General features: G+C 39.9%; 1 protein-coding gene across 1 annotated transcript; it reads left to right on the forward strand.

Annotated features, from left to right (window-relative positions):
- Positions 1 to 626: 626 nt before the first annotated feature.
- On the forward strand, positions 627 to 11,430 carry LOC123563432 (mucin-2-like). The gene is made up of 5 exons (XM_045356249.2): positions 627 to 962; positions 4,721 to 9,496; positions 9,774 to 9,941; positions 10,171 to 10,281; positions 11,155 to 11,430. The coding sequence occupies exons 1-5, from the start codon at positions 758 to 760 to the stop codon at positions 11,172 to 11,174; spliced, it is 5,280 nt and encodes a 1,759-aa protein (XP_045212184.2). The 5' UTR covers positions 627 to 757; the 3' UTR covers positions 11,175 to 11,430.
- Positions 11,431 to 11,861: the final 431 nt, after the last annotated feature.

The raw sequence follows: 11,861 nt of genomic DNA on the forward strand, positions 1-11,861 counted from the left end.
AACTTAATTACATCAAATATTTTGCATACTGCTATATTCATTCAGTAAAATGTTTAGAATTTAAACACATATATGTCACTGTCAATTTGTAGATCTCATTTTTTCATGACTACCATCATGGAATACAAAAGAAAGCTATTCTGTGGCGAGTCTTTATAGTAGGTTACATAATTATAGAAGATCACGTGCATAGCAGTAAGTCTGTGGAAATCTGATCTTCAGAGCAGAGCGAATTTTCATCGGTTTTATATGCTTATTTAGTGTATTTGTATATCCAAATGAGTGATTATTTATAGTTTCCAGCGACACTCCTCTACAAAGTATTAGTGATTATGGCGCAGTATACAGAAGATGGCCGATTTTCAAAGGTATCGCCTGGTTCACTTGCAATGTGTAAAGTACCCTACACGAGACCTCGATTTAAAGTCGCTCTCAAGAGTATTGCTAAGTTTAGTTTGAAGAGCGGAATATCGAACTTGTGACCCAACAGATCACTGCGTCCGTTCTCACATGTAGATGACGCAAATCTGCGTCCTTTAATTTTAACTGACTACATTGCGACGCAATGCCCCGCCCCTTCCCATAGACTGACCAATCAGTAAAGTTCCAAGTTACTGTGACGTTCACATTTTCAGTGCACAGAGTGACGTGTCTTAGTTACGTCCGGACGTCGTACAGAGATGTTATTATTTCTATGTTAGACAAAGCCATTTTACTCTAATCAAAATGCAATTAACATTGTAACAACCTTGCGGAAATGGGCAATATATTGTGCTCATGCACAAAGCCTAATGCAGAAGAAAAATCGGAGAGTATCCGGTCGGGAAATCGTAGACGATTATCCAAAAGATTAAAAGCGCGTTTTTTCGGTGGTAAGAGGGATGCCACAGTTGACGTCGAACAAACATCTACAAATGTTGATGATCTGGTGGAAGAAAACGCAGGAGATTCTGTAGATGATGGTAAGTGCTAGTATTTTAAAACGTTGAACAGGTCTATGGAAGATACTCAATGTTTTTATTGCATCAATTTACTTTTTCTCTATGTCCAGAAAAACCTAAATGCACGCGAAATCACACGTTCTCGCATTATCAATTGATTTAATATAAATAAAGACCAAGACCAAGTGTGACAAAGCCTCCCTCTCTATAGGGAATTGTGTACACTATGCTCTTTTGAAAGCCCAATATCTGTTATATTACATTAATCCTTTTAATTTCAGTATTAGCACTTCTTTTAAAGGGGTAATTCAAGCAGATATATTAGAAGACGTTAGATCTTATTCTACCTTGAGCTACATCTATAAACATCTATATGTCTGTAAAGAAAAACTCACAACCCTTTTGTATATGGTGTGTATTTATTTTTCGCCTTTAATTTATTTGCGAAATATTTCCATTTAAAAAAAAAGGTTTCCATGTCTTTCTTATAGTAACCAAATCTAAACAAATGTTAGTTTTCCTTATTTCATTACATATCATTAGTAGACGCTTATCAATTTCAGTCTGTTATTATCTTCTGGTGTGAATGCATGCACGCTTCCAAAGTTCATTGTTATTTTTGCAGCAACGCGTCAGTTTCTATCCTTCTCACTAATTTTACATTAGCAGAATAGTCATGATAGGGCCTACATCAGTAATTTGTGTTTTGTCTCAAATTAAAATTTTATAATCACACGATATACAAAAAATGTACACTGAAAGTAACAATCTGCTAGTACTATCTCATGATTGTTGTCAATTTACCGAAATAAGTACTAAAATTTCTATTACAGACAATCGAATTGCTCACGAACTGGCAGACATCTGCAAAAATCTTCTTGTATAAACAGCATTCAAAACTATAACCACAACTGAACTTCTACTTTAAAGAAATTATACTGTATATTTTGTAGTAACGTAGAAAAATGGCTGTTGCTGACAGACGACCCTTACTGTAAACACAGGAAGCTGCCCCACAGATTGAGTTTTCAGAAAATTATATTGCAGTGTAGAACATTCCTGTTAGGGTAAAACATTCCTGTTAGGGGGAGATTGGGAAGTAGTAAAGGAGATAATCACCCTTTACCTCTGAGGGTGGAGGAGGCGGTGAAGGGAGTTATTGGTGGCCTATAGCCTAGTATTAAACGACGTCATTTCCCTCCTATTATAAGTCTTATCCATATGGTAACTAGTTTCTGCCAGGTGATGGTATCATGTTTGCGCCCCTACAGAACGACCAACACAACAGCACAATAATTCATTTTGTCATGTTGTCGATGTTAGCGCCTCCGCCAGTACAAGGACACAATAAAAGTAAGGCAGCAACATGGTAAAATGCGAAACAATATTTTTTGTTGTGTTGTCGCCCTATTCTATCGTGCTCTTCTGCTAGCGGGGGCAGCACGAGATAACACGAATGCACGAGAATGTAGCATTTGATCGTGCTGACGGGGTTACGCGAGACAACATAACACGTTAAATAATTTTGCCGTTGTTTCGATTTCCAGTTTAAAGGCACTGACCTCCAGATTTTGCTAAAAATTAATCTTTCTTTCAAATTAAAGTTTGGTCATATTATGAACATTAGAATATGGATTTTTGTTTCTAAAAAATTTTAAAAATTCCAATCAAGAAAAAATGATGACCGCGTCGGGAATCGAACCCCGGACCGCCGCGGCAATAAAGACATTCTCCCGTCGTCGTAACCAATAGCGCTATAGCTGAACTTCCAAATACAGATATTCATAATCGAGACAGTTTACCTGGAGTAAAAGCGTGAACGCTTTTCGATTTTCATCGTAAAAAGTAGTAAAAACAGCAAACTCTCATGTGTTTCCGTAACAAAAAGTTTGTCAGTAATTAAGTTTTAAAGCCTTCTTAAGAAATATAGCATTTATTTCAAGATATCTAAAAACAATATTTTTTTGTTGTCGAACGATCTGGAGGCACGCCGCTTTAAAGTTAAATTTGAGAAGGGCCTATATATGGCCGCCTAATTATTACCCTGATAACAACATAAAACAATTATGTGCAACAACAGTTGCCTTTAGGACATGGAAAATAGGGCTTAAAACATCTTAAAGAGAGTTACTTTTCTTGCATAGTGACTTTAAGGTAGATCTATGCCTATATTTCTTTGCCTTATGGGCTCAAACTGGGTGGAAGACATTCTAGACTTAATTAAGCATAGTTAAAATAGTGATATTCTTAAGAGCGCACGCTGCCCAGTCACCTTGTATACGACCCTCCAGGGATATCCCGAGTGCTACGAAAGGTACCTAACCTACTCTAAATTTCAAGAAATGTAACTGGAAAAAGAGTGAAAAAACTGAATAAATATTTTTATTATCTTGGTGAATTCATACAGATTTACCAGTTCAGTCGTTTGTGCAAATATATTCCAATTTTAAAACTTTTATGGCGAAGACATATCATCAGAGAGCGGGTCTATCGTCCAGTCTCTCCTGAACTTTAATACTTACTGATACCATGGTTTCAGAGAGAAGCGAACAGCAAGCTTCTAAAACGAGCTGTCTGAGGTCTGAATTTTTGGTTATCAAAAATAACTGGTTACCGGGTTTTAGGGGAGCGTCTCCTGAATTCGCTAGTGTATGCACAGTATTATATATATGTATGTTATGGGCGTAGGGGGGGGGGGGGGGGGACTGTGGAAGGGGAAACCCTTTCCTGCAGGTTCTGCCCGGAAAATTTGATATTTCTTACGCTAAATCCTGCATTCTGGTGAGTGTTGAGAGAAATAAACTGTCTGTCATAAACTGACATTTCACACGTATTTTATTCCGTTTTTCCTAAAGGAAAGTTTATAATCTAACTTTTTTTCCTTTTAGAGAGATTACAAACATGATTATTTACAGTTTGCTTTCTTTTTGTATATGTACTTGAGCACATTTCCAAATAAAATGCTCATGTAATTTTGAGAAAAAAAAAGTGCTCTAATATTTCCGTCGGAAAGTTTGGGTTGATGCTGGGGGAGGGCTTATGTTTTTTCCCCTAGAAACTTTTGCAATTTGCAGGAAGTGGTATCACAGATGATTTTAAATATTTCAAAAGCCAAATGCTGAATTCTGTTTACTTGAGGTTTTTGGATAAAACTATCAGCATGGTCTTATCAACATGGAGCATTCGTCCCACTCTTCTCTTCCTACACCTATGTATACAGTATATAGTCATATATTGAAATTATTGATATGATATATTTGCAATCAAAATTACGCCAAACAACTTCAATACTTGCACTCTTTTTTACCAGTGTTCAATATTCAGTGTAGCGTACTTCTCTAATAATGAAAAAAGTGTTGCTATGACATACATACTAACCCTATTATATAACAATAAATTATTAAATCTAAAAACATATTTCAAGCAAATAATATGGATATTCCAAATACAGGTATCTTTATATCATCTGTCTTTGTGGCAAAATTTTGTAGTGATTTGGGAGCAAGAGTTTTCTTTCAATATGTTGAAGCCGGAATATTTTTCAAGCAAATCTTGTCGGACTTTTTTTCTCATAAAAATCCCAGACCCCAACCCGACTAGAATATCAAATGTCTGGCTCTTTTGAAAGGTCGGTTTATATTGTTTTACAATGATTCCAGTAGTCTGTTCAGAAATGTCAGTATATTCACATTGCACACATGTTTGATGCCTTCATGAGAAATATGTGCTTTTTAGAAATCACACGGAGTTGTAGATCAAAACCTACTTTTCCATTTCAGTTCCAAATAATCACAAGTTCATTGTGACCTCACACGCCTATACAATTGCTGCTTTGCCAAGCGACCAATTTACAACGTCAAATCAAACAAGCTTTACGACCGTCTGTAAAACTGTCCCGACTAAAGATGTAATTGTAGAGTCTGTCCATGCCAGACCTTCGTCTGGTTTCACAAGGGAAAACATCACTCATGCAATCTCTGTATTGGCCAATAGTACAACAGACGTTTCTTTAAAAACAACTGAAACAGAGAATGATACTCAAGTGGGAACCAAATCCGCACCCGTCTCCGCTACTATTTTGAAATCAAGACCGGTCCCAGTTTTAAATTCGACAAAGGTTAAAAGATCTTTACCGGTTTCCATAAAGAATGAGAAAGACAAACCATTCACTGAATTAACGACGACTGCCGAAACCACCAAAACCTCACCAGTCTCCACAACGACCGAGGAAGACATAACAATAAAAGACTTAACTCCGATTGCAGGAACGACTACTATTGAGAAAACCAGAGCGGTACCAGTAGTTATCACGGCTGTTGAGACCAAAACCTCACCAGTCTCAACAACGACTGAGAAAGACAGAAGAGCGGTTCCAGTCTTAACTACAGCTATGGACACCAAACCCTCACCAGTCAAAACAGTGACTGAGAAAGGCAGAATGGTACAAGTCTTGACAACGGCTATGGATACTAAACCTTCACCAGTCTCCACAACGGTTGCGAAAGCCAGAGCGGTACCAGTCTTAACTACGACTGCGGAAACCAAACCCTCACCAGTCTCAACAACGATTGAAAAAGGCAGAGTGATACCAGACTTAACTATGACTGTGGAGACCAAACCCTCACCAGTCTCCACAACGAATGAGAAAGGCAGACCGGTACCAGTCTTAACTACGACTGCGGAAACCAAACCCTCACCAATCTCAACAACGATTGAGAAAGACAGAGCGATACCAGTCTTAACTACGACTGTGGAGACCAAAACCTCAATAGTCTCCACAACCACTGAGAAAGGCAGAGTGATACCAGACTTAACTACCACAGAGACCAAAACCTCACCAGTCTCCACAACGACTGAGAAAGCCAGAGTGATACCAGACTTAACTTCCACAGTGAGGACCAAACCCTCAACAGTCTCCACAGCGACTGAGAAAGCCAGAGCGATACCAGACTTAACTACCACAGAGACCAAAACCTCAATAGTCTCCACAACCACTGAGAAAGCCAGAGTGATACCAGACTTAACTACCACAGTGAGGACCAAACCCTCAACAGTCTCCACAGCGACTGAGAAAGCCAGAGTGATGCCAGACTTAACTACCACAGAGACCAAAACCTCACCAGTCTTCACAGCGACTGAGAAAGCCAGAGTGATACCAGACTTAACTACCACAGTGAGGACCAAAACCTCAACAGTCTCCACAGCAACTGAGAAAGCCAGAGCGATAGCAGACTTAACTACCACAGAGACCAAAACCTCAATAGTCTCCACAACCACTGAGAAAGCCAGAGTGATACCAGACTTAACTACCACAGTGGAGACCAAAACCTCAACATTCTCCACAGCGACTGAGAAAGCCAGAGTGATGCCAGACTTAACTACCACAGAGACCAAACCCTCACCAGTCTTCACAGCGACTGAGAAAGCCAGAGTGATACCAGACTTAACTACCATAGTGAGGACCAAAACCTCACCAGTCTTCACAGCGACTGAGAAAGCCCGAGTGATGCCAGACGTAACTACCACAGTGGAGACCAAAACCTCAACAGTCTCCACAGCGACTGAGAAAGCCAGAGTGATGCAAGACTTAACTACCACAGAGACCAAAACCTCACCAGTCTTCACAGCGACTGAGAAAGCCAGAGTGATACCAGACTTAACTACCACAGTGGAGACCAAAACCTCAACAGTCTCCACAGCGACTGAGAAAGCCAGAGCAATACCAGACTTAACTACCATAGTGAGGACCAAAACTTCAACAATCTCCACAGCGACTGAGAAAGCCAGAGTGATACCAGACTTAACTACCATAGTGAGGACCAAAACCTCACCAGTCTCCACAGTGACTGAGAAAGCCAGAGTGATACCAGACTTAACTACCATAGTGAGGACCAAAACCTCACCAGTCTCCACAACGACTGAGAAAGCCAGAGTGATACCAGACTTAACTACCACAGTGGAGACCAAAACCTCACCAGTCTCCACAACGACTGAGAAAGCCAGAGTGATACCAAACTTAACTACCACAGTGGAGACCAAAACCTCACCAGTCTCCACAGCGACTGAGAAAGCCAGAGTGATACCAGACTTAACTACCACAGAGACCAAAACCTCACCAGTCTCCACAACGACTGAGAAAGCCAGAGTGATACCAGACTTAACTACCACAGTGGAGACCAAAACCTCACCAGTCTCCACAACGACTGAGAAAGCCAGAGTGATACCAGACTTAACTACCACAGTGGAGACCAAAACCTCACCAGTTTTCACAACGACTGCGAATGGCGGAGCGGTACCAGTCTTCACAACGACTGTGGAGACCAAATCCACACCAGTCTTTACAATGACTGAGAAAGGCAGAGCGGTACCAGTCTTAGCTTCCACAGTTGAGACCAAACCCTTACCAGTCTCATCAACGACTGAGAAAGTCAGAGCGGTACCAGTCTTAACTACGACTGTGGAAACCAAACCCTCACCAGTCTCCAAAATGACTGAGAACGGCAGAGCGGTACCGGTCTTAACTACGACTGTGGTGACCAAACCCTCACCAGTCTCCACAATGACTGAGAAAGGCAGAGCGGTACCAGTCTTAACCGCAACTGTGGAAACCAAACCCTCACCAGTCTCCACAACCACTGGAAAAGGCAGAGCGTTACCACTCTTAACTACAACTGCTGAAACCAAACCCTCACCAGTCTCCACATTGACTGATAAAGGAAGAGCGGCACCAGTCTTAACCGCAACTGTGGAAACCGAACCCTCAGCAGTCTCAACAACTACTGGGAAAGGCAGAGTGGTACCACTCTTAACTACGACTGTTGAAACCAAGCCCTCATCAGTCTTCACAACGACTGAGAAAGGCAGAGCGGTACCAGTCTTAACTACGACTATGGTCACCAAACCCTCACCAATCTCCACAACGACCGAGAAAGACAGAGCGGTACCAGTCTCAACTACGACTATTGACACCAAACCCTCACCAGTCTCCACAACGACTGAGAAAGGCATAGTGGTACCGGTCTTAACTACGACTATTGACACCAAACCCTCACCAGTCTCCACAATGACTGAGAAAGGCAGAGTGGTACCAGTCTTAACTACGACTGTGGTAACCAAACCATCACCCGCACCAGCTACTTTCGAGAAAGCAAAAGCGGTATCAGTCTTACATACGACTGTGGAGTCCAAAACATCACCAATCCCCACAACGACTGAGAAAGCCAGAGCGGTACCAGTCTTAACTACGACTATTGACACAAAACCCTCACCAGTCTCCACAATGACTGAGAAAGGCAGAGTGGTACCAGTCTTAATTACGACAGTGGAAACCAAAACCTCACAAGTCTCCACAACCACTGAGAAAGGCAGAGTGGTACCAGTCTTAACTACGACAGTGGAAACCAAAACCTCATCAGTCTCCACAACCACCGAGAAAGGCAGAGCGGTACCAGTCTCAACCACGACTATTGAGAACAAACCGACACCAGTCAGAACGACTGAGAAAGGCAGAGTGGTACCAGTCTTAACTACGACTACGGAAACCAAACCTTCACAAGCCTCTACAACGACCGTGAAAGCCAGAGCGGTTCCAGTCTCAACTTCGACTGGGGTAACTAAAGTTGTTCAAGTCTCCACTATAACACTAGGAACCACAAAAGACCAAGTCACAAGTACAACTGAGAGAACCAGAACAGTGCCTGTCTTATCTACAGCTGAAAAAGCTGTGAAAGTACGAGCACCTACTGCGACTGAAGCAACCACATCTACAGCGTTTAAGACAATCGGAGCATTGCAAGTATCTACGATGGAGGAAAGCAGACCGTTATCAGTCTTAAACACGACTGAGAAAACCAGAACATTGCCGCTCTTGTCTGACAAAGCCACATTAAAGGAAACCGCTAGTAACAAAAAAGTATCATCTCAGAAAGAAAATATCTCAAAAGAGGTGCTAGCTGCATCAATAACCGAAGACAAAAGCAAAATAAGCAGCAATGAAACGACAGATGATGTTTGCAAAAACAGTTCAAAAGATTCTAGCATGAGCAAAGAAAATCTTAGCAAACTAGCTTTGCTTTCCACTGCAACGAAATCATCAGAGGATCCTTATGAACCTTTCAGAAAACTTGCAAAAGCTTTAGAAGCTGCAAAGTTGTCAAGACGAGCCGCTAGCCAGTCAGAAGAAAATGCTGAAAATTCATCAACAATTGTAAAATATTTATCTCCAGCCTCGTCTTTGTCGGTAATACAAACGACAAAAACATCGGATTTACAAGGATTCAGTCAAGCTACTAAAAGCGCAGACCAAGTTCAGATGCCAGAATGTAGCAGAGAAAGCTCAAGTATAGAAATCAGCAAATCACAAAGTTTGCCTACCGTTTCTACCAGAGAAATGAGAAAAGTTAGTGACTTCGCTGTACCAACAGGTAAACCAGCTTCACCTATGAAACCACTGAAATTAAAACCTGATCCAAAGCATATGTTTGCTATACCTTCCATTGCGAGAGCAGATATTCAAGACGAATCACAGATCAACTGGACCCAGAGAGGCTCAAACAGTAAGTTCTGGTCTTCTTTCTGTATACAAATATACAATGTTTCAAAAAATGGACAAAAATGTTGTCCTTAGTGAAAACATACTACAATATATTAACAAAAATTTATCTTTCGATTATTAACGCTGTTGCTTTTTTCCCAGAAGACACTGAATAGAAATATATCAGAGCATTTTCATAAATCCTCGGAAAAGTTCAGATCTCAGAAAGACATCATTTATAGAGAAAATTATTTCGCTTTTGATTTAATTTAAATAATAATGTCTGTTATCTTCAACAGGTAAGAAAGCACAGATGCCATGGATGTCACAAAGACCAAAATTTGACGTGGGATTCCCGGAACTCGGGCAATCACTTCTGGCACGGATGGGGTCAGTCAACCGTATTATAGCCAACCGCTGTGTACCCTTGCCAAAAAATATAGAAAACCTGAAATTGGAGTTCTGTAGTGAGTAAAATATACTTTTTCCCCCAGTGAACACCAAAGCAGCCTCGTCGTTATTCGAGGGGGAAAATAATACAAGCTTTATTAAATTCTGGAAATTCCAGTTGTTGGAAGTCCTTTCTTTTGAGATAAATCTAATTTAAATAAATATCCCCACTCATATGTATATCTTGGTATTTGAATATAAAGACATTGCTGCATATCATGGTAACCGGAGAGTTTTGTCTTGCAGGGTTTCCTGGACGCAGATTAAGAAAAAGGGATACAATTAAATATCCAAGAATATTTCACCTTACCCCGCCGCAAACCAGTCTCGTGGAAGACGATAATTCTGCAAAACCAGGTAGACACAATTTGCTGCATGTTAGTGCCCTAATGGTGTTTTCACCAAAGGGGATCCAACTATGGTTTGCCCCTCCCCCATCCCCACGTTCGTCCGTCAGTCACAAAAAGTGGGATCATATGATAACTCGGTACATGGATAGATGGCAATATGGAAAGTATGTTGTTGCTATGGCAAAAATATGGTTGTTATGGCAACAAATATTAAAAATATGACAAAAAATACGGCAAAAGTGGGATCCTGTGATAACTTAAAAAGTACAAGGTATCTTTCAAGAAAGTTGCTATACGGTTAGACGGTAACATGGGAAAATATGCACGTCTTTTTATTTTATTGCTTCCAAAAATATGACAAAAAATGATGATTATGCGACAATTTTTTATTACAAGAGATTCTTTCACGAAATTTGGTAAATAGGTAAAAGACACTGTGGAGAACTTGCACACTATTTTGTTTTCTCTGTTTGTATATCTGTCTGACCTTTTGTTAATCATAAATGGTGGATTTTGTCATAAAAGTACAAGGGAATTTTCTCAGGAGACCTAAGACATAGTAAGAAAGCAATATGTAGCACAGATTCATTATCCATCTGTTCGTCTGTCTGTCTGTCTTTCTGTCCATCCTTCAGTCACAAAGTTAACTTTCAAAGTACGTGATTTTTTTTTTCATGAAAACTGACATAAGGTTATTTGGTCAATATGTAGATTCTCTAACTTTCAATTTGCGGAACTATGGCAGCAATCTTTACGTTACGGGACTTTTATTGTTTGGGGTAGACTTGTTACTATATTTTACGAAAGTTTGTAAAAGTTTACTAGTGTCTTCATTTCTTATAAGATTCCTTTAATCTATTATTTTTTGCCTATCTTGCAGATGATGACAGAAAAAGCTAAACCCACCTGTATCTACGATCAGATCTTCATTAATCATCCTATATGTTGATTTGAAATGACGGTGTGAATAGGGACAATATCACGATGCCGAAATTATGTTGTATAAATATCAAATATGCTTTGAAAAGACAAAGTAATGTAAGTGATTACAATGTATCAGCGCACCATAAACATAAAACAAAATGATTATTGCGTGCCATGTAAAAATTGAAAAAATAATAGAAGTATAAATATAATCATGATACAAAGAGACAAATAAATTATTGTAAATTTTTGTGTCAAATTTTCTTTTTTGGTATGTGCGTACAACTTAAAGCTACCCCATTTAGCAACAGATTTGAGCAAAGAATTATTTTCGCAGTTGCTCTGAAAGAAACATTTGTCAGAATTCAAAGCCGACGGTGTTAATTCTTTTAAAAATGAAGAAAATTATAGTTGGACACAGAAAACAACTCAAGTTAGCCATTGCTTTGCCCAGCTGTTTGCATGTACGTCCTCTATTTGAGTTGTAACTACTACTGATCTGCATGTTCCTTAAGGCGAGTCCCCACCTGGCATGAATGAAACGTCTAATTTTCCAGTCAATCTAATGGTAGGATTATCTTTGTCTTTCGAGCATCCAGTCTGGAAATGGTACATGCAGTTTCAGTAACCGACCAGCACTGGAAACTACAGATTTCAGATACG

Source organism: Mercenaria mercenaria, chromosome 2 (genome assembly GCF_021730395.1).
Source record: "Mercenaria mercenaria strain notata chromosome 2, MADL_Memer_1, whole genome shotgun sequence".
In the NCBI taxonomy this organism is placed as follows: Eukaryota; Metazoa; Mollusca; class Bivalvia; order Venerida; family Veneridae; genus Mercenaria; species Mercenaria mercenaria.